The following is a 23,192-nucleotide window of genomic DNA, read 5'->3' as shown; positions in this document are numbered from 1 at the left end:
TCACACAGAGGTGGATCCCGCTTGCGAGAATTTATAGAGACCGTGAATCGTTTTGGAATTGGCTTTCGGGGATGCTCGAGCATGCTTATGGGGCCGGGAGGATCCGGTGCTAGGAGCGGGAGATGCACTACGCGGGCGTTTCGCAGCCGACGGATTCGCCCCACTTACAGATGGAAGAGGAGCAGAGACGCTGGCAGCATGAGAAGGCCCCGACAGGGGAGGAAGTGGATCCGAAACGGCAGCTGTCACCAGCGCCAGTCGTCGACGTGCCAAATCACGCTCCGATAAGCCACGATCGCGCTCCAGGACCAGCTGTTGCTGCTGAGTTTGAGCTGCGGCGAGTTGATCCTGACGTTTCGCGGCGGTCGCATCGGCAGCCTTCAATTTGTCACCTGGATTGACATAACAAGTGAATATGGAGTTGCTAGCAAGGGCCAAAAGAGGATTCACGTACTCGTGCGGCGAAGCTTGGATTCTAGTTCTGTTTGCGCCCGCTTGGCATCCGCCCACTCGGTAGCCGCCTTGTCCCGTTGGAGTTCGCTGTCCGCCAGTTTCGCTTGGATCTCGTCGCGCAATTGAGTTATACGCACGAACTCTTCGAGCGCGTAATCTCGCCCAGCAGACGCTTTTTCGAGCGACTCCTTGGTATCTTGCAGCTCCTCAGAGAGTTGAGCCAGGGCTTTCGGCGACGAGGGAGGTGGATTTGGCGCGGGGGACCCTCCACGCGCCGACCCTAAGGCAGATCCGCCATGGGTGGATCCCACCACATAGTCGTTGGTCACCACCTCCTCTTGGGTCAGACGCAACTCGTCACGGAGTCGGTCCAAGCTCGCGTCCGCGGCTGCCCTAGCAGTCCGAGAATCCTCCAGATCCCGCTCGAGGTCGTGGATCCGGGATTGGAGATGGTGGATCTCAGATCCAGCGAGCGCCATCTCCCTAAGGAGATGGTCGTTGTCATCTCGCATACCATCTCGTTGACGGGAGGCGCGATCCAGCCGTCCGGTCAGGTCGCGGATCTCGACCGACTGATCAGCCAATAAGGGTCGCAGGTCCTGCGACCGAGAGGCTGCACGGTGCTCCCACCCCTGGATCTACATAGCCTGGTCATGGACTTAGGCTCGCAAGGTTTGACGTTGGGTAGTGTGCAGAGACGCATCTTGGTCTTGGGCATCTTGAGCCGTCTGGAGCTTCGCCGTCAAGGTTTGCACCTGATCGGAAAGAGCCTAGGCTAGAACCCGCAGATCGGTAGGCGACATGGAAGACGGACTGACCGGAGGGGTGGTGGATGGGGCCTTGCCCGGCGATTTGCCGGTACGCTTGGCGGGAGACATGTCACGAAGAGGAGAAAGCGGTTGTGGATGCTGGTAATGCACGCCGTGAACGCTGTTGTGCAGCGCCGACAACGTACAGGAGGCGATTGTGGTGAAGTGGTTTCTCAGAAATAAGAGAATGGGTCTGACGCGGGGTCACTATCCCGAATCAGTGAGAATTTCAAGTGATTAGAGAGGATTTGGGTTGTCTGACACAGGTGCAAGTTGCCTGTGGTGGATTAGCCACGACGAGCAGCACCCCGGATGAAATGACGATGGATCTGGTATGAGCGATGTACGAGAAGGCAAGATCCACCAAGACTTATCTCGGATCCACCCTTACCTGGATTCACTTAGATAAATGTGGGATATAATATGTACCAGTGGATCGAGTGTGGATCCTATGAAGGAATGGTGGTAGGTGCCATCCGAAGGAGGATCTGGTAACCACGGCTAACAAGAAGTCAAGATCCACCACGAGGTACCCCGGATCCCATACTTCCGAGTTCGGATCCAAGGAGGGGGGATCCCGCGTAGAGGGACCTGGATCCAGGGTATAGGGATGATGGATGCAGTGGATCTCAAACTTTCGTGGACAATGGAGATCACAGACGGTTGCGAGATGATGTTGGATGATTGGAAAGCTCAGATCCACGACGAGTGTACATTCACAGTGAAGCGGATCCAAGCGACCTGGATCCGGATGAGTGTACCCATAATAGGGTGACTTTAATGATTACGCCATGGATCCGGTGGATCTGAAGATAACACAGCTGGGATGATGGGTTAAGGGAAAAAGGTACATGCAGCCGAGCCTGGTAAGGGATTTGTCAGGTGGAAGACATAGAAAGTAGAAATCCAGGCAGGTATAGGCTTAAATATCAATACAGACTTCTATTTGCACAATAACACGCAAGTGCCTTCCTGCCCTCAAGAACCGGAGCTACACTGGGCGTACGATTTCCAGAGAAGGTTGGGAATTGCGAACCTAGTTTTTGGTAGTGATAACTGGATAATACAGTGGCCAGGTCCTACAACCTAGTGAGCTTTTCCTATACACGTGCAGATCCAACAGGCTAACCGAATTACTACTTGGTCGGTTTCACCCTAGAAGATCTCAACTCTCAAGATCCCGTCACAGGAGGCGGTAAGTACGACGCAAAGGAACTACAAAGGCAAGGGAACACACCCGCAAAAATACCCTACGGCCAGAAACACGATCTAGGCCCCGGATCCATAAGCTCGACTATTCGCTTAGGATACGGAACCATCCACGGACGCACAGTGAAGATCTTCCACTGCTGCTCCACCCCATCCCCACGTCTTGCCAAGACACTCAAGCTTCACCACTTGAACTCTTCGGAAGCTACCGAGAGAGCAAGATCCCGCCTTACCGACGGGTACACAAGGTGAGGAAAGTTCAGCAGAACACGGATCATCGGGGGACCCCCTCCGTTAGTCGGTGTCTGGGCGCAGTTGGTAGGTTGGATCTGGCAATCTCGCAGATTTTGCTGATCCCGCTACACCACATCCTTCCGTTTCCAAACGTATTACAAATCACTACTCCTTGGGTTTGTAGACATGGCCCTGGTCAATGCATATCTGACGCACAAGGAAACATGTCGAATCAAGCGTCTTGTGCTAAAACCCCGTGAAGAATGGTATCTTCTCCTACATAAACAAGTACTACAGCTTAAAGCCGAAAACGTTGAGGAACGCACTGCCCCGACACCTTCACCTATGATTCGCTCTCGCAAACGGCCTCGGTTGAGTGGGCACAAACACGTCCAGTTCGATGACTGGGTCGTTGTTTCAGGTGTCCAAAAATGAAGGCAACGTTCCTGCAAAGTATGTGCTCGCCTCCGTGGCGACCGCAAAACGTCGTTCCAGACAACCTACTTCTGCGAGGACTGCTCCCAGACTGACGCGAAGTGCTTCCTTTGTCCTAAGTCGCGACATTTGTACGGCGGTGTGCGCAAGACGTGTTACCAAATATGGCATGAGGACTTTGACAGCGGAGCGTCTATTCCAGCATCGCTTGGTAAGCGGGTCGTTCTGCGGCGATCGGGCAAGGTTGGCACATGCAAACCAACACGTCGTGAGCTGCTCGGTCACGAAGACGGCGACGCTGACAATGAAGAGGAGCAGTCTGCTCCGCAATCAGCAAACGCAGGCACTCGTGGCACTGTACATCAGCTTTCTTTATCGTAGTCCATGTTCTGTTGTTCAAAGCACATCATAGCGACTATCACAGCTCATGTTTTGTTGGATCAGAAGCAGTATTGATGTGCAAGAAAACATCTGATATCGACAAAGTACGGCTTGTAAGTTGTAATTGTTGGTTTTCTAGAATATGACGCGGATCCAAAGTCGTAACGCTGATGACGTAGCATAGAAAAACCTGTGATAGTTTATAGCGGGAATCCAGTGCATCTTGACGTGGAAAAGGCACATCAGTAAAAACCGTTATACTAACGTGAAGTCGTAAGTTACGACGTAAATTAAGCTGATTCGATACTTGATTTCTGGTAACCGAGGGGTTAATACTCATTGCGTTTTATAGACCAGCTACAGGTTGTTTCCACGAAAAACTTTGTTTAGCACCTTGGTAAATGACTTTCCCACGGGCTGCCGCTACCCTGTCTCTTCGATTGCTGCTCCCACTACCTTGGTGTAGCTCTACCAACTCCACAAGCAGGTCCTCCATATTAATCAGTTTACGCTGGAGTTACACGAGCTCCGATAGGTGGCTCCATAACGGCAGCCTTTTGGTGTTTTGAATTGACCACATCCATGGTTCCGCCAGGCATGGCTTGTAAGGGCTTTCCTCCGCGGCCTAGTGCTCTTAATGCTCACCTTGACTGCTTTTTGAGCGTTTTTTTTACTGTATGAATTTAAGTCTTTTCGCTAGTTGAACTGCCAAAGTCTGTGGACTAACCATTTAGAAGCGCGTCACATATTAACCTAGTCTGTGAAAAATATGATCCGATTAGAATGAAACCATCTTTTGAAGGTGCTGATCGTTAATTTTAGAACCGATTCGACAGGAAAGGTGCTGAAGGAGCCGATAAAAGGTGCCTTAACGAGAGCCCTCAGCAATGTCAAGAAACGAACTAAGCGGGGAATATCTTAAAGTATTATCTTTCTATTGTATTAATCCCGCGGTATCAAATATTGCTCAAAACTTAAAGACTTAATCTCAGAAAAAAAAATTGTAAAAAGCAGAATACTATAAAGTAGCATTTAATATTTGAGCTACTACTACTTCTACTAGAAGTAATATTCAATCTCGAGGTTGTTAGTACTTTAAACGTGCGATATTTGGCTACCTTTTAGCAAAGGGGGAATTTTGCTTCCAATTGTAGCGTACAGCTGTAGGTAGTTGTTGATCTAGGCCGTCAGTTTTGGAAGTGAGATGGCATCGGCCATCTCTTTATTACATCCCTCGGCTTCACCTATCTTAGTGATGGGGCACGCGGCCTCTTTCTTCTTGAATGGCTAGGACGAGTTGCTGCCATCGCAACCAATAGCAGAGAGCTACACCATTATTGACCTATCATTTTACTTCATTTCTCTGCATACAAACTGAATGATATTGCGGCACAACACTCCCACTAAAGATGCTCACGTTCTCCATCATTTCTTCGTCACTTAACGTCTTCTCATTGTCACTCAAGATCCTTCTCGAGCGATGGTTTGTTACCACCTTGGTCCCAGATTTGCCTTGTCGCAGAGCCCAAAATCTGATCCAATACTTTATCTTATATTCTAAAGAGACTTACTCTTTGTATTGTTTGTTGCCGATATTGGACTGAGCTCTTCACTCTCTCTTTTTCTTCCGAACTGCACAGGTGCGGGTCCCGACGAAAGCCCTTCGGGGGGGCATCCACAAGCTGCTTGTATCCTTCTTCGGCGACAGCAGACCGGCCTAAGCCACAGCGGCCATTCAGGTCCCGGCCTTTTGGCACCTCAAACGGTCAGCCAAGCCCATGATGTGAGCTCTGCAAGTAGAAAGTCCGATCATTCGGCTACTCGTGGGTGTCTAGTCTTAGACCAGTTGTGCCTTTCAGCGGCGGGAACTGAGAGAGTCAGGAGTGAAATTAACCGAAAGTTTGAGTAAAATGTACTCAAGAGCAAGTGGCTAATAGCCTGGACCTGTTCAATTTTCAAACTTAGGGCTAGGTGACCATTAAACTTAAGGTTTTAACTTTAAAACTAGTCTGTAACCAGAACCCTTTCCTTAAGGCCTTCCTTTACTGTAATCCTTTTCCTAAACTTCTTAATAATTCCCTTAAATTGACAAGAACTTGTGTTTACACCAAATGACCGTCAATATTTTATTTGAGGGACCTAACCTTATTTGGGGCGTAAAACTAAATTTGAGGCTGATGATTAACCCAATTCTTTTATCCCCATCATAGATCTGAGTTTTTCAAACTGTGTTTGGCTTAATGGCTTCGTAAGGGCATCAGCCACCATGTCGTTGGTGCTACAGTAATTCACAATGATACTTTTGTCCTCATGTTTGTCACGGGCATACAGATGCCTGATATCAATGTGCTTGGTAGATGAGTGACTGCAAGGATCCTTAATGATACTTATTGCGGCAGTATTATCACACCAGCATTGGGTGGGTAGTACTTGGCCGTAGCCTAATTCTTTCAATAGTAGCCTCAACCACATCGCCTCTCGAGCACCTTCACTGGCGGCTACTATTTCAGATTCTGCTGTATGAATACTAATACAATCTTGCTTAATACTTTTCCAAGAGATGCATGCACCAGCAAGTATTGATACATATCCTGTGATTGACTTCCTTCCTTCAGATGCATTCGCGAAGCTCGCGTCTGTGTATAGCTCTAACTTAGTGGTACTATTTCCATTGTACTCAATGCCATACTTCGACGTTCCTTTCAAGTACTTTAGTACTCGCTGAGCCGCCCTCCAATGGGTCTTATTATAGCAAGATAGATATTTACTATGCTCTCTTACAGCATTAGCAATATCAGGTCTAGTACCTCGGACAAGATACATCAGTGAGCCCACTAAACCTCTGTAATCGAATGGTTGGGCCGCTATCTGTTCTGGGTTCATATCCTTTTCCTTTTCTAATATAACACTTTTCGCTTGTGGTGTGGGTTCTGTACTACAGTCTCGCATTTGATACTTTACCAGAAGATCGTTGATGTACTTCTGCTGTGAGATTCTGAGTGTTTTCTTTTGTGAATCTCTTTTGATCTCCATTTTTAGCAGGTAATGCAACTCGCCCAAGTCTTTCATTGTAAACTTTGCAGACAGTTTAGCCTTCAGATCGCTGATCGAGCTCAGATGTGAGCCCGCAATTGTCAGGTCGTCAACATAGACGCATATGATCAGAATGTGTTCAATCCCTTTGATATCCCACCGTTTTAGATACAAGCAATGTTCTTTCTTGCATCTAAAAAATCCTAAGCTGGTAAGAAACTCATTTAGAACGGCATACCAGATTCTGGGTGCCTGTTTTAACCCATACAGGCTTTTTTTCAACCTACATACAAGGTGCCCAGTGCCATGACGAAATCCCAATGGCTGCCTCATATAGATACTTTCATGTAGGATACCATTTAGAAAGGCTGTAGATACATCCATTTGGTGTAGCTCCAGTCCTAGAATTCTGGCCAATGCCAACAGCACCCGCAAAGACTCATAGCGGGCCACGGGAGCGAATACCTTCTTGTAGTCGATGCCATATAGCTGTGTGTTACCCTGAACAACCAGCCTAGCCTTAAAGCGGTCAACAGACCCATCTGCATGGTACTTGACATCAAACAGCCAGTGGCACCCAAGGACGCTGCGTCCATTAGGTAATGGTACAAGTTCCCATGTATTATTACTCAAAAGGGCATCATATTCTGCTTTGATTGCAGACTCCCACTGTTTAGCGTAAGGACTTAGTCGCGCTTCCTTAATCGATTTCGGAACAGGGATTCTGTCCGGCTTATCTGACGCTACAAGATTTAGCTGGGTCACGTAGTCACTAAGCCTTACGTTGCGTGTTCGCTGCCGTTTTGATCGACGGACGTCACTGGTAGCCTGTCGCTTATCTCCCACTAGTCGGGATGTCGGTGGGTCAGTGACCGGTTCTGAGATTTCGTCAGCCGGCACTTCACCTGCAACTGTGCCTCTTGGTTGTTTGCCTAGCTGACCGATAGCATGTACCTCTTCGTGATCAATGCTGGAGTCCTCATTGGGAAACGAGCGTCTGATCATAGCCTCTGTACCAGTCAAACTAAACTTCACATCTCTCGCTATAAGATACTTGTTCGCCTTCACATCAAGAAGACGGTACCCTTTGTATTTTGGTGAAAGTCCCAAAAGCTTGCACTCAATTGCCCTATCACCCAGCTTTGGGTCCTTCCTTTTTGATTTAGGAACATGTGCGAAACACTTTGAGCCCCAGATCCTAAATGCTAAGCCACTGGGTTGTTTCCGATGTAACAGCTCATACGGGGTTTTCATCCCGAGCCTCGCCATAGGTAGTCGGTTTGTAATATCGACAATATAGAGTAGAGCTTCGGGCCACCACTTTGCTGGCATATTGGCCCCTCGAAGTGCACAGCGCACACCAGCCATCATGGTTTGATGTGCTCTTTCAGCACTCCCATTTTCTTCTTGGGATTCGACGTTAGAGCTTTGGAAATCTAGACCAAGTTTAGAACACAGTTTAGAAACCTCACTGTTTAGGAACTCAGTCCCACCGTCTGTCCTAATTCTGCGAACCTTAAATAAGGGAAACTGTACTTCCAACTGTTTTAAGAGGGTCCGGATTTTGCCTCGAACCTCTTTCAAGGATTTTACTGCAAAATACCACTTATAGGCAGTGGCATCATCTACCACTGCAAGGGCATACCGATAACCGAAGGAACCATACAGTCCATTAACCCTCAACCTTCCAGTAGAGTCCATGTGCAGAGTGTGCAATGGCTCTGTTGATTTGTTTCCTATCAAATTCCTGTAGGACATTCTGCGATCCTTCATTGAGGCGCGTGTACTACAAAAGAATGAAACTTTCTTGAGTTCTGAGTAAGAGAGGTTAGGTAACCCCTTTAGTTTCTGATTGCTCATGCTTCTAATTAGGCGTTCTTTGCCCACATCGCCTAATCTCAGATGCCATTCCTTTAGTATGTCTCCAACTTTGCTTAGTTGAGCATTAAAAGCACTCTTTCTAGCTGGTTTCGCGCTCGGTAAGTAGTAGACTTCGCCTATTGCCACAGCTGCAAACAGCAATTTAAAGTTCTTTCCTAAAAAGAAAAGAAAATCACCTGATTTAGACTGTAGGTGTCTATAACCGTGCCGAGCAAGGTAATATGAACTGAGTAAGTTGCTATCACACTGTCGGTCAAACGAAATATCTGTCAATGATATATCACTTAATCTTCCTTTTAGAGTCAAAACGCTAAGTTTTATTGATCCTTTAAGAGAGCTGCGTGAAACAGTTCCATTACCGTAAGTGAACACGGTATTCTGGCCAGGTCGGAGCTTCCCAGTAAACCAGCTTCTGTCTGATGTTATAGCTCGGCGTGCACCAGTGTCGACCACCCACATATCATCGGTTACGGTTAACCGCTTTAACGTTTTTAAGTACGATGCATTTTGTTTACGTACCTCATCTTCGAGTTGGTCCATATCTTGGAGAGCCTCATTTGGGGTCTGGGTTGGGTTACCCATGTCCTCAAAATCCTCATGGAGGGATGGGTTTAAACTCTCAATGTCGTCCATAGCCTCATCCTCCATGCACTCCTCCAACAGCGTCTTTCCGTCCTTGTTGACGTGCGTCTTGCCGTCCTTCACAACCGCTGTGATCGTGTTGATAGCGGTCGTCCTGCCCTTTTTGGCCTTCTTTGCACCTGGTGCCGTGTTAACGTCGGTGCGGAAGAGGGGTCCACCTGAACGGTTGGGGTCCCTGTCGGCAGCCATAGTCGGGCAATTCGCCTTGAAGTGTCCCGTCTGTAGGCAGTAGAAGCACTTGCCACCCTCATTGCCACCCATTTTTCGCTTTTGCCCACCATTCACCCGCACGTTGTTGATGGTGATCGGGTGGGACTTATCCATAAGACCCACTTCTTTCTTGGACTTGTCTCCAAATATCTTGCGCAGTGCGCTCTCGACCTGATCGATATTGAAATCGCCCTTCTTCAGCGAGATCGAAGAGGCCCAGAACTCGCTAGGCAGCTGTGAGAGGACCTCGACACACACCCAGGACTCTGTCACCATTTCCTCATCGAACAGCTTCTTTGCCTTTCTATTGATTTCGTTCTTAGCCTTCTTCAGTTGCGCGAACAGCGACCTTAAGTCGCGCCATGGGCCGCGTGTCAACTTAGCCCAGGCTCTCATCAAGTCGATTAGGCCAGCCGCGTCACCCTGACCGAAATCCTTTTCCAGGAGCCGAATCACTTCGCTGGGGTCCATTGAGGACACCACGTCCGGCAACGTGTTTAGGAAGAAGTCTGGGAGGACTTGGTTGAGGAGGTTTTGAAGGTCTCCTCTTCCTCTCATCCAGTGCATCATGTCCCATCTGATAGAGAGCGCCTCTTGCTCATCCATAGTATTGGTCGGTGATGGTGGCTTGTCCGGACATCCCCGCAGGAAGTCCGCCATGAGCACCTTCGCTTCAGGCTGGCCCTTTTCCAGCTGCTTGCGTTGGTACTGATGGTCGAGTTGATTGACGTGCGTCAAAAGCTTGTCTTTCCACATTGTGTACGACTTGCCCTTAAACTTCTCGAGTCCACCGCCAGACTTAGCATCGGTGGACATCGGAGTACTTGAAATGTTGCGTACAGCTGTAGGTAGTTGTTGATCTAGGCCGTCAGTTTTGGAAGTGAGATGGCATCGGCCATCTCTCCATTACATCCCTCGGCTTCACCTATCTTAGTGATGGGGCACGCGGCCTCTTTCTTCTTGAATGGTTGCTGCCATCGCAACCAATAGCAGAGAGCTACACCATTATTGACCTATCATTTTACTTCATTTCTCTGCATACAAAATGAATGATATTGCGGCAATGTTATTAATATATTTAGCTAGAGTCGAGACTCTCACATTTGCGACGTAGAAATAAACTTGCAGGTCAAGTACCGCGAAACGCGCAAAGGGATTCCAGATTCTGAAACCCATCACAGTGAGAACAACACTTGTCTTCGTATTCCTACTGGATGCTTGTTGCAAATGTCCAATCTTTTCAAGTTATCTCCAGGAGCCTCCAAGACATAAGACAGTCTTGGTCACCACGTTTTGTGCGAGCAGGGCGCTGCAACTTTTGAGCTACGCACTGCCACTGTACCGACACCACACTTCAAAACTCTCCAACGCAATACCACACCTCCACCATGAAGTTTCACCGCAAGTCCAATGCAGCTGGGGCACTACGGTGGCAACATGCGATGCTGAGTTAGTTGGTGCTCAGTAGTCTGCTTTATACCGTGTTAACCGTCAATTGGACTCTGAAGACTTCAGTGGTGGCAAGGGTATATGCAACAAGAGAAAAACTGAAGAGCAGCATTGAGCATGGCGACAAGGTGCTTCGAGGCAGCAAGCAGTACGCAATGGTTAGCCATTTATCGACCTGGAAAAAGATGCCTTCCAACGGTACTGCCATGGAGTTACCTTCCAACTCGTCAATAGTCCGCCGTCTGAAGTGTCAAGGTTGGAGAGCAACAGCAGAATGCAATCCACACGGGACTCGTTTGCCTGAAAACGACCAAGACTGTAACAGCACAATACCGGACGGCACATCGGGCTACTGTGAGGTCGAGGACCTGGACTCCCACGAGAGATTCATGGTCATGAAGCATACATGTGATAAAGGCCACAAGGATTCTATATATCAGTGCGTGCACGCCCCAAATTTCGCCAACTTCCGAGCCCAAGCACAACAAGTTGTGGAGGAAACGCTCCTACCAGGATACACTCTGCCCAACGTTAATGGTGGCTCAAGCAGTTCTTCTCAGGGAATCGTCATGGTAGTGTACCCCAAAATGGTGGCGAGCGTGTACGCTACCGTTCGAGCATTACGTGAAGTGCTACATTGCACGCTGCCCATTGAAATTTGGCTACGGCCCGATGAGATGAACAAAGTACCCGGAACTCTTGAGCCTCTACCGCACCTGGCGAGGAACAAGTCTGCAGGAAAAATTACGTTTCAATCAATCCGCCACGGCCACGCATTCATGTTCAATACCAAAATCTATGCCATCTACAACAGCAAATTCGAGCAGATTCTGTTCTTGGATGCAGACAACGTTCCAGTCAAGGACCCCAGCTACCTGTTTAAGACACTTGAGTTTGAGAAGACTGGTGCTATCTTCTGGCCTGACTTCTGGCATCCTGGACGAACTATCTTCGCTATCAACCAAACCTCGCTCGTTTGGCAGCTACTGGACACACCTTTCGTCGACATGAATGAACAGGAGAGTGGTCAGCTACTTGTGGATAGAAAACGGCACGCCACTCCCCTCGCGCTGGTTCTTTTCTTTAGGTTTCACTTACCCAACTACTTCAATCGACTCAAGCTCGCGTGGGATGACAAAGATCTGTTCCGCTTTGCGTGGCTGAAGCTAGGTGCATCTTTCCACATGATTGAAAAACTCCCTGCCGTAGCTGGAGAGGTATCGGGAGATGTGTTTTGCGGTTTGACCATGGCACAGCACGATCCCAGTGGGGACGTAGTTTTCTTGCATCGCAACCAACTCAAACTGACGGGAGATTCCAAGGTCGAAAACTTTGACCCTCGCTTGAAAAAGGTTTTTGGAAATGCTGTACCGTCTCAGCGAGCAATCAGCGAAGATGGATATCCAGATCCTGCGATATGGACACACTTGGTTTCCTTCCGCGAGGACTCTCCGCGATCCGAGTATATTATCCAGAAACACGGTGCCATGAACAGGTTTACAGGAATGCAAAGGTGTTTCGGAGGACGTGAGCTGCACAGAAACCCTCACTTTGACACACAGGAATTTACACACCTCAGCTTCGCCGGTTTAGAATTGCGTTTACGGCAATTTGCTATGAGCGCAGCTAAGCTTCAAGTGAAGAAAGGAAAATTGTCAACATAAGATAATCTATGGGATAAAACTTTGAAGTATCATTTAACTGTTGACGACAGGCTCTACTTGTACGTTTCACAATGCTGTAATGAGCCCAGAACACCCATGGCGATGCCGAGAAAGTGAAGGCGGCGACGCAATAGATTCTGCGAGAAATACTCTGGCAAAGGTGTAGCCCCGTGTTAAACTTTTTGCCTGGATATCCCGCCTTGTCAATCTGTCTCCGCTGTTGGCGTGGTGTCATGTGCGTTGGAACAGTGTTGAATAAATTGTTCTGCTTGGCTTTCTGGATAAATCCGATGCCTTGCGGATACGGATCGATCAGTGCCTTGCCGTTCATGTACAAAATCTCAGCCTCCTCATCGTCAGAGCCCTGGACTGGCATGTACTGCCGGATGCTAGCGCAGAGAGTGTCAGGGTGGTTCTTCATTTCTTGATTAGCACCACACTGACCCCCCACGGTCTGAAAAAATATGGCGCACGTGCCATCTCGAATGCTAGCCGGAAAGTCTCCTTATCTCCCCACGAATACGTAAAGCGAAAGCGTTCCTCCGTGATAAACCAAAACAAAATGTCCATGACAGTTTTTCCTGCGCGCTTCTTGTCAATCAGCACCATTGACGAGTCCATCTCATGAATGGACTTGCCTCTGTGAGCAAATGTATTGAGCATTTGCTGCGAAGGAGCGAGCCCCTTCGATACGTTGAATCTGGCGTAGTCGAATTCGCGTAACAGCTTGTGCACGTACATCTCCCCAGAATCATTGCCAGTCAAGAAGCGCCTCTGGGTGATGACTCGGTCGTAAAAGAACGTTGTGCCAGTCTTCACGTACCCATCAAGACTACGCACAATAGCAGGGTCTTTCAAGATGACGTCATCTACGTCTAGCAGCATTACATGGCGGACATCCGTGTAATACATCGCAAGCGGCTTGATCCACCAGCTTCGAAACTTTGAAGCCATTTCTTTCGATATGATGCCACGAGACTAGAGATCAGAGCACACATCCACGAGTTCCACGTGATTGTCCAGACTGAACAAGAGCTCTACGGATCGATCTGAGAGCTCATTACCACAGTGATATACCTGAATGAGCTCTCGGTTCCCAAGACATCGTAGCTCTCTTGTCCCATGTTCAGCATCGCATCGTGCAGGCATACCATGGCGGCACGGCCACGGACCACGCTCCTGTCAAAAGACTTACCACGCCTGTAGAACGGTGATGTAGGGTGTGTTGCGCTCGCGAAGCTGTCTTCGAATGCGGCATTGTCCATCTTCCAGTCTAAATGCGAATGATTGAGCGACGTGAACCCCAAACTGTGACTGAGACCAACAGACGCATTATTGACGAGCGTAGTGTTGACGTAGACGGTTGTAGCAAGGATGCTCACTACCGCCAATAGAAGCAATATCGGCTTCCGCGCCTTGGGGAAGCAAGGCGACCTATTGGGAGAGAGATCGGCTAGAGTGTGATAATTTTTCGAAAAAGAATTGGGTGTCCAAACTCAAATCGCGGAGCAGTCATACCAAATCTCAAGATTGTGAATTTTGTGAGTCCTGGAGTTCAGAATTTACACATGATACAATGAAAACTACCGGTACTCTAAAAAAATAAATCACAACGATTAAGTTACGGAAAAATCCGTACTCTTCCACCACAACAGGTATTGGTAGATTTTTGAATTAATTTCTTTACAGAATGTCTTGCACACTTAAAAAAAAGCTGCTAATACATGTATACTGTAGCCTGCTTGGCTGATTACCGGTATTGAGCGCGCAGGAAACGTACGTTGCAAAATTTTCAAGGGTGCAACAATCAACATCCGACTTCACAGATGGATCTTAACCCCCCAAGTGCGAGGCCATTTGGTGCTCGCCATCTCAGACATACCTACACACGTTAAGCAAGATGGGCACCCATATTATACTCCATATATATTTTAACGTGTCTGTACTAAAGCCGGTCCATACCCCCAACCCAAACTTTGGTATCGTGTCTTCCCCGCCTAAAGTGTCTTCCTAATACATGGTATATCTATTATTGTGTCTCCTGTACGCAAAGACGATACAGTACAAGCCTGATTTATTTGTCGATATTTAGAAAAACAAACCAGCTGGGAATACGTGAACTGTGCAGTATATTTAATGCAAGTCAAAAATCAGAGCCGGAGCCTGCCTAAACTACGTCATCACTTCTGCGGGATCGCTTCTTGCGTGATGATCCGTCACTTCCAGATTCACCGCCCGACTTCTCGGAGTTCTCAGCATCACCTGCAGTCTCATCGGTAGGTCTCTTCGGCTTACGGGCACGAATCTTGCGTTTGTTCCGTGTCTGAGGGATCAATGTGCCGTTCTTCCAATGTTTATGCCAGATCTCGAAGCACGATGCTGGAACACCGTTCACGGAGTGCTTCACTTTGTTGCAAAGGAAGACTCGAGCTGCTAGAGCATTTTTAGAAGACGGTTTCAGCCTGCATTCACCGCAAAAGAAGGTAGTCTCACCCCCACGCAACTCTTCATCGGCTTTGAGCACTGAGCACACTTACAGGCGCGCTGACGGCGTTTTCGAGCTTGTGTGGCGCTCCCTTTACGCCACTCGTCGGTCTGAACAGGCACATGTCTGGCGACTTCTCGAGCTTTTGTCGGTGTCGCCTGGAGCCCTCGGCGGCGTAGCAGCTGCTGCCAGTCTTCAGGTTGAAGCTGGCACAGCTCCAGGTGAAGCTGTTTGAGATATTGCACGTGTGATAGCTTTCGTTCACCATCTCTAACCCGCCGGCAATTGAAAACAACTAATGCATTGATAATTGCCAGATCAATAAGGCCTAGGAACAACGATTTGTAATACTTTCTGTAGCGTCTTGCCAGCTGCAACGAGTATCTACGGGGTGCATGTAACAGACACGATTAGCGGAAATGGTAAAGCTGTCTATACACGATAAGACAACTTACCTTTGAAGACGCAACTGGTCATGCACATCCACGCCGCCCATAAAGGTCTATTAATCTTTTACCACTCTTGGTGCCATTACTTCCGCTTCCGAAGCCGTAATAGGGTCTCGTCGGACAATTCTGTCCTGTTGCGCACTTCCACCAGCTGCTAATACGTGCACCCCTTGCTTGTCGTACCACCGGATTGCTTTCATTGCAGGAACATGAACGGATGTCGCCACTTCGTACGTCCCTCTTTCGATATGTGCTGGCCGCTTGTTCGACGCTCGTCGGCCATTCTTCTGCTTTGCTGGTAGGATGGCCTCGCACAAGCCTTGCTTGTTCATCATAATCGTTCCAACGATGTAGAAAGACATCGTAAGCAGTTGCATTGCAAGCACCACGGGGGTGTAAAACCGATCTGTTTCAACCAGTCGAAAGTCGGAGGGTCCAGTGGGGCCAAATACATGCTGGAGATTTCGCACCACTGCAGCAGGGCCGAATTTCTCGTCAGGTGGAGTGCTGTCGTCTTGCATTTGGCGTTTACCACAGTAAACTTCGAAACTGTATCAGACACGGTAAAAAAATCGTTAGCATGTAGCAGACACGTTAAGACAACTTTATAGCCAAAAAAAAACGCGCCCGAAGGCGCGTCACAAACGTACCGGATGCAATAAGCCGTCTCAGAACAGCACAGCATGAAGAGCTGAGTCCCCCATTTGTGAGGCTTATCTTTCATGTACACCCTCATACGATTGCAAGCCGATCTTGAATGAAGCATCGCTTCATCAAACGCCATGACCGGTGGCGGTACAAAGCTGCGCTGGAACGTATGTTGCAGTACGATGATTACTGGCCGCAGCTTCCACGCGCGGTCCGTCGCTGCCTCAGGAGCATCATTGCGACTAAAATGCATGTTGCGGGAAAGATGAGCAAACCGATCTCGCTTCATATAGTGGCCGAAGCACCCACGCGGAATTGCGCCTTCGTCGGTAGTCTTCCAGTGGTGGTCAAATTTCTCCTTGTTCGGCGCAATTGTTCTGGCAATGAGTAGTCCAATAAAAATACAAAACTCTCTTCCAGATATGTCAGGTGTTGCCAATAAATACTCCTTGATTTGCTCTTGCGATTTGACGTCAAAATTGCTGTCCTTCCGGTGGCGGGCTTGTTGCTTTGCACGCTGTGCGCCAACACGCTTATCCAAATTGTGAAGGAAATAGTCGTCACTAGCTCCGGCAATGTCTTCCCAAAAATGGGGAGGTGCAAACAAGAAGAATGACTCCAACGCGGTCGAAGCAGCGGAAAGGGCTTCTTCAGTAGGCCCGTGATCCCCGCTGTAAATATTGGGATAGTCCTCCGTAAGCCATGCATCAGTCCGAGCCTCGTACGGCTCGTCCATGTAGGGAAAAAGCAATTGGGTATCAGGTCCATTCCATCCATTGAGCTTCGTGTCTTTTAGAACATCCTTGTGTACACTACCGCGCGCAAGTGCTCCAACTCCGCCAACTATTTCAAGTAGAGATGGCTCGAAAAGTAAGTCAGGAGCAGCAGCAGAATCCTCCGCGACGGCGTCGGCTTCTTCGAGGCCTAAGTCCTCATCATCATTGTAAATGGACATATTCACATTGTCACCATCGGAATCCGGTGCTGCAAAATCTGCTGGATTATCTCCAGGCTCGATAATGTTTGGGTCATCTACATCCACGTACACTATAAGAATCCACAACGTGTACCCTTAACGTGTATATACACCATAAGCTTACCCATCATTGCTCTGATTCCATATGCAACGCTGACGCTTGGTTGCACTTTTTCAGGTGGTATGGCGGCCGGTTGCCCTTCTTCACCTGGCATCGTGCTTTCTCCGTCGCTATCAGGCTCAGAGCAGGCATACTCTGAGCCAGATGTAGCAGCAGCATCGAATTCAGCATGTAAACTACAATTGGGATACTCGTCTGTACCTATAAGGGAGTGGTGTGTTAGCGTTAGCAGTAGCTCACAGGTACAAGCAATGTGTTCGAACTGCTTACCGTTTTCATCACCAACTGAATTGCCCAAATCACTCTCTGCCAGGTGTGGAGAGGTAGCCTGAATGTTCGGACAAACAGGCTTCGTCGTGCCTGGATCTGGACTGACAGTTCGGTCAGCAACTATATACACGATAGCGTTAGAATCATAACATGTACATACACAATAAGATCAAACGCACCATCTTGTCTATCAGGCACATCGGTTTCAGGCTGTCCACTTTCCGGAGTAGGTTGAGTCGCTGCCGCTTTTGCTTGTTGCTTCGCCGCGGTAGCTTTCTGCATCTCCTCTAGCAAAGCACACGTACTAGAGTCCACACAAAGACCTTGAAAGGCGATACTACTTACCCAAGGCGATACGGTCCAAATATGCCATCAACGCAGCCTCTCCAACGAAAAAGTTCACGTTACGTACGTCCTTCTTCGTCTTCCCCGGCATAAGGTACGTGTAGTCGTTTGACAGGCCCGTAGGGGCCTTTGATTTCCATCCTTCCTTCAGAAGCTCTCGCCATCGGCCTCTGAACCCGGACAATTGAGCGGTAGCGGCGAAACTTCTCGAATGACCGAGATATGGGTGGCGCAGAATTCCACCTGCAATCCTCTATGCTGATTTGTGTGACATTCATCAAACCTGTGTCTTCTAATTTTCTAGAAAAACCAAGTTCAAGGCACACGCATAGCTATGTACTGCTGTGCGGGAAGATGGGAAATATGCCTATCCCTTCTTGACTGACAATTTGTATGGTCCTATACAAACGTTAAGTATAAAAGCTTAACGTGTCTCAGACACGTTAAGCTTTTCGCGGAACCGTGTCTCATACAGTTGGGGGGTTAAGGCATTTTCTCATTAGATTGTAAAAAAGATATTTGATGCAACAAAATGTAATTTCATTCAAATAGACTCTAAATTGCCAGTAGCACTTTATTTTAGGTCTGGTACCAGACCAACAACCACAGATTTCTTTTACCAGGTATTTTCAGCAGCTTTTCATTCAAATAAATTGTTCCATAAAAATAAATTGAGCTCGACGCAGCTGAATCTCGTAATAATTAAGGCTTATGTGTCGCCGGCTTGGCAATGTATAATACCATGGCATGTGGGAGTCCAATTGTCAGCTGATGGTTTTGCTACATACTTAAGTATGTATTAATACATGACAGCCACGAATTCTTATGTCTGCCTTTCCAGCGACATGAGCCGAGCTCTTCTGGCGTTCGACTTTACAACAGACAAATTGCTCCGTCTCCAGCATATGGTGAGCCTAGAATAATAACACTTGCCCAGGCGATGAAGAAGAGTTAACGCTGTATTAATATTGTTTTTTAGTTATACCGGTATGTGAAAGTAGCATCGAAAATGATCACAACTCGTTCATGTTAATATGAGCATCTATTTTTGTAGTAATTTTTAATTGTAGAATGTACTCATTAGGAGTCATTTTCAACAAATGAAGATAAGCTTGTTACTCATATTAAAATTATAAATTTGGAAAATTGCTCCGAGCAAGTTGAGCAAAATGTCAGTAATGTATACTTATCTACTTGTACAATATTAGTAGCACCTAGTAGGAAAGTTCTATGTATTACAATGCACTTTAAACTTCATACTACGAAGCCTGCACGAATGACTGTTTCCGCCGCATTATTTCTTGTACATGTACTGTAATAAGTTCGTGTTTGAACACTGTACGTGTCGGTTTTGTGCCTCCCTCGAATAGTCTGGTATTAATAATCAAAGTTTGTCTCTGTGGGACCAAAAATGAAGATGGTGATGGACAGCGCCGTGCCAATATTACGTGCATTTGTAAACAAAAGGCGATGTCCAGTGAGCCCACTTTTTTAGGCAATGCAACTTGCATTGCGAATACATGTACTGTAACAATGCAACAAATGGGAACAGGCTTGAATTTACACATCCGAATCTCACTTAATGTAGCCAGGTCTACATCAGATTCAAATCCATCACGACTCGTGATTCTCGAAAAGTTATCGCGGGGAAGGATAGCCGAAGCACAAGAAAGACCTCCATCATGAAGTCCGCGCCATTAGCTGCGGTGTCAGAGCGGCGTTACATGATCTTATTGCTCGGCATCTTGACAGCATGCACGGTAGTATGGTGCCTAATAATGTTTTGGACAACCAATAGCTCGACGACGCAGCGCTTCTTCACGTCTCATATGGCTACCAATGCAGTGGCATTTCATCTCGCTGGTAACCATAGCAATGCAAGTGCGGAATCTAACGCGTCTTATCTGAGGGCGACGGACGAGCTTATTTCTCGAGGCAGCGGAATGTCGGTCAAGCTTCGAGGGTCTGACGTCGCGTTGATGGATCTGCCTTCAAGTAGAGCGAATATTCGCCGATTCAAGTGCATCGGATGGAGAGCGACGAACGGCTGCAATGCAGACGGCCCCCGTAACCAGCGACGTGGTTTGAACTGCAGTAACTTGATCCCAAAACAAACTTCAGGCTACTGCGAAGTCGAAGACATTGATACCAAGGAAAGGTTCCGCGTCATGAAGCGTTCCTGCGCAAATACAAAGGGCGGTGCCGTTTTCCGATGCTCTGACGCACCAGGTTTTGCGAATTTTCGAGCTCTAGCGCAGCAGGCTGTAGCACAGGCAAAGAAGCCTGGCTTCGCTTTACCAAATGTGGAATCTAAATTGTCAACTCCCAGTCAAGGAATTGTCATGGTGGTATATCCCGCATTGGTAGCTAGCGCTTATGCCACGTTTCGCCTACTCCGCGATGTGTTGGGCTGTAAACTACCAATCGAGATCTGGTTTTCCCCCGACGAAATTCGCAAAACGCCGGGATCGCTTGCACCACTACATACACTTAACCAGACAGCTACTGGCGACGTTATGCTTCGAGAGATCAATACGAATGGCAAACCGATGCGGTTTGAATCGAAAATATTTGCAATTTACCATAGCAGCTTCGAGGAAGTGCTGTTTTTGGACGCCGACAATGCTCCAGTGAAAGATCCAAGTTTCTTTTTAAGACGCCAGAGTTCGTCAAGATGGGCGCAGTCTTTTGGCCGGACTATTGGCATCCGCAGAACACCATGTTCTACATTAACTCTGAATCCGTCGTCTGGCAATTACTGGACATGCCTTTTGTCGATATGTTTGAGCAAGAAAGTGGACAGCTGCTCATCGATCGTCGTCGCCATTCAGTCCCACTCCACCTCGTATCATTCTACGCTTTCCACCAGCCCAATTACTTTCAGCTGCAGCGACTTGCATGGGGTGACAAGGATCTGTTTCGTTTCGCGTGGCTGAAGCTCGAGGTTCCATTCTTCATGGTCCAGACTCCGCCTTCTATTGCCGGGACGGTGATCGGATGGTCATTTTGCGGAATGACGATGGTGCAACATGATACCAATGGCAATGTGCTCTTTCTGCATAGAAATCAACGCAAACTGATGGGGAAACTGCACCCCAAGCTGGTTGAGGCACTCGACAAAAAGCTATCGCTGGTCGGGATCGAAGCTTACTGGACGATGGCAGACCGGATCCTGAGATTTGGACGCACTTGTTGTCCTTCCGCAACACGTCGGGGCGCTCAGAGTATATGGTGTACGGTGAGAGTGGGTTACCAGGTTTTCCGAAGTGGCAACGTTGCTACGGGCGACGGGATTTGGATCGGAACCCACACTTTTACACTCAAAAGTTCTCTGACCTGAGCTTTGGAGGGATAGAAAAGCAGCTACGTAAATATGCGTTCGAGGCCGTGCAACTTCAGCAGCAAAAATGATATTGAGTGTTTGCTTCACCTTAAAATGGCCATTTTATTTAGGTAGTTTTTTTGTGATCCACATATATAAATTTCAAGAAATTTTTTCAAAAACCGTGTTCGGAAATATGGCTCTTACATGTAAATAATTCTTCTTTTGCAGTAAAACCTTTCCTACCTGATATGACCCGTGGACAACTCCTTTATCAGGAATACCAGCATATCATGTTACTCAGGTCGTCTTCAGTAAAAAGGCCATTGCTAGAGAAAGAGTCTGTATAAGTCGCCAATATCAACGTATATGAATGAGGTGAGGAAGCATGCCGGCTTGAAAAGCATAAAATGCAAATGTACTTCGCTGTGCGTTTCCAGGTCTAGCGTGGGGGCACACAGACATACCATACTGAAACTGTCTACTTATATGGAGTTAAGTAGGTAATTCTCTCCTGGACTCATGGGTAAGCTATCAATTTTTTTAACTTTGAAACGCCAGCCGTTATTACATGTATACATATGTATACCGCCACTAATTTCGACTCCATGCCCGCAATACTTGAGAAAATGCAATGAAGTATCACACTCTTTAAAAACACGTAAAATATTGAGCTCACAACACTCCTAAATGCATCGTCATTTCGAGGGCCCATAAATGGAAAAAAAAATTTTGAGCGACCACAACTTCCTCGGTTTTAATAGCTTATAAGGGCTCAAGAGTTAGAGGAGACGCCCGTTTAGAGTGCTTAAATCGCGATTCGTACTTGCTCGTTAGTGTTTTGCGTGGTCTCATTTACTCTAATAGGGCGCGGCGCATCCGTTAGTTTAGATGGATCGCTGTCGTTTGTGAAAAACACTTGTTGGAACCGGTATACCATTATGCCCGACTAAACGTTAGTCCACAATCTTTGGTACATATATATTTTAGGCTGCCGACTTCGACAATTCGTATGTGTTTTCGAGCGACACAAACAATTTCAAGGCTGCTGGTTACTGACATCAAATTAATAATTAGTTTTTACTAGCCGTAGGCTACACAGAATATACTTCTTTAAAGGTACCAATTCGGCGCTAAACGAAAGGTACTATTGGCAGCTTTACCGCGTACTAACGGCACCGTATAAGCCAAATTACTGTATAGGTTCTGTAGCCAGTCTTGCGTGCGTGTTGTGCTCCCTGCGGTCGAACCACTTTCCTCAGCCTCGACCGCTGGAAAGCGACGTCTCTCGTCTGGGAGTTATCATGTGGGGTCATATAAACGTGTCCGCCGCTGGTGCGGAAGTCATTCACACAGCGACTGGGAACTGTCGGTTTCAAATTTCGGGTCGTGATCGGCCCGATCGGCTTCTCAACTGTCAGTTCCGATTGGTTTTGTGATCTAGTAAGTGTACTTCTATCAGCAGAGCTCAAGAAAGATAGCCAGCTCAAATGATATATTCTGATTTATGGCAAGTTGCGACAAGGACAGTATAGTCAGTGCGTCGGGCGCTTTTAGTGACAAGCAAGCACAGCGATAAGCCGGAATGGACGATTCCGGCTTATCGCTGTGCTTGCTTGTGTCAAGAACGACATCAGCTATAGCCAAGCTCACCGACAGCGCGTTTGAGGCGATGTTCAAATAGATATTTTAAATTTTGACTTGTTTTACGATGTCTAATACCACTCCTTCGGCAAATAACGCTGAGAAACATATCGACACGGAGCAGAATTGTAGCTAACTTAGCGCTGGTTGAGACACAGAGTGAGAATCTGGTGTCCACAAACATGGTCGAATTCAGACGACCCGCAGAAAACAAGTTCAAGGCTTTTAAGTTTTAAGCGATGGTCATTAAAGCACCCGAAGCTAAGGATGCGAGCAAGACAATCCACCGCCGCTTCGTGAGGACGCGTGCTCATTTTTCGGAAGATAGCTAGACGTGTTTGTGAAAAAAACTGCTGCAATTGCAGGACCGTTTCGCCAGGGTAACCACAGAGTCGATGACATTCATGCTGTGGGATTCTAGAACCTAGTCTAGTACTAAATAGATTGCTACCGTCGATGATATTTCACGCAAGGAGGTAAAGGCAGGGCGTAATATCAACCAGAGATTCCAGATTAATATTTGAATACCGTA

At 47.5% G+C, this 23,192-nt stretch overlaps 3 protein-coding genes across 3 annotated transcripts; 2 read left to right on the top strand and 1 right to left on the bottom strand.

Annotated features, from left to right (window-relative positions):
- Positions 1-11,131: 11,131 nt before the first annotated feature.
- PITG_18266 (uncharacterized protein) lies at positions 11,132-12,400 on the top strand (the record flags this gene model as incomplete). Its single annotated transcript, XM_002997846.1, has 3 exons — positions 11,132-11,224; positions 11,297-12,058; positions 12,116-12,400. 3 exons carry the CDS (start codon positions 11,132-11,134, stop codon positions 12,398-12,400), a joined length of 1,140 nt encoding a protein of 379 aa, XP_002997892.1.
- Positions 12,401-12,573: 173 nt separating this feature from the next.
- PITG_18265 (uncharacterized protein) lies at positions 12,574-13,354 on the bottom strand (the record flags this gene model as incomplete). The annotated part of the gene is made up of 3 exons (XM_002997845.1): positions 12,574-12,586; positions 12,706-12,779; positions 12,836-13,354. 3 exons carry the CDS (start codon positions 13,352-13,354, stop codon positions 12,574-12,576), a joined length of 606 nt encoding a protein of 201 aa, XP_002997891.1.
- Positions 13,355-20,036: 6,682 nt separating this feature from the next.
- PITG_18263 (uncharacterized protein) lies at positions 20,037-20,727 on the top strand (the record flags this gene model as incomplete). Its single annotated transcript, XM_002997844.1, has 4 exons — positions 20,037-20,207; positions 20,339-20,539; positions 20,606-20,615; positions 20,660-20,727. The coding sequence occupies 4 exons, from the start codon at positions 20,037-20,039 to the stop codon at positions 20,725-20,727; spliced, it is 450 nt and encodes a 149-aa protein (XP_002997890.1).
- Positions 20,728-23,192: the final 2,465 nt, after the last annotated feature.

This window comes from Phytophthora infestans, genomic scaffold (assembly GCF_000142945.1).
Source record: "Phytophthora infestans T30-4 supercont1.66 genomic scaffold, whole genome shotgun sequence".
Taxonomy (NCBI): Eukaryota; Oomycota; class Peronosporomycetes; order Peronosporales; family Peronosporaceae; genus Phytophthora; species Phytophthora infestans.
Note: the sequence above shows the minus strand (reverse complement) of the source record. Positions and strands in the feature narration are given on the sequence as shown.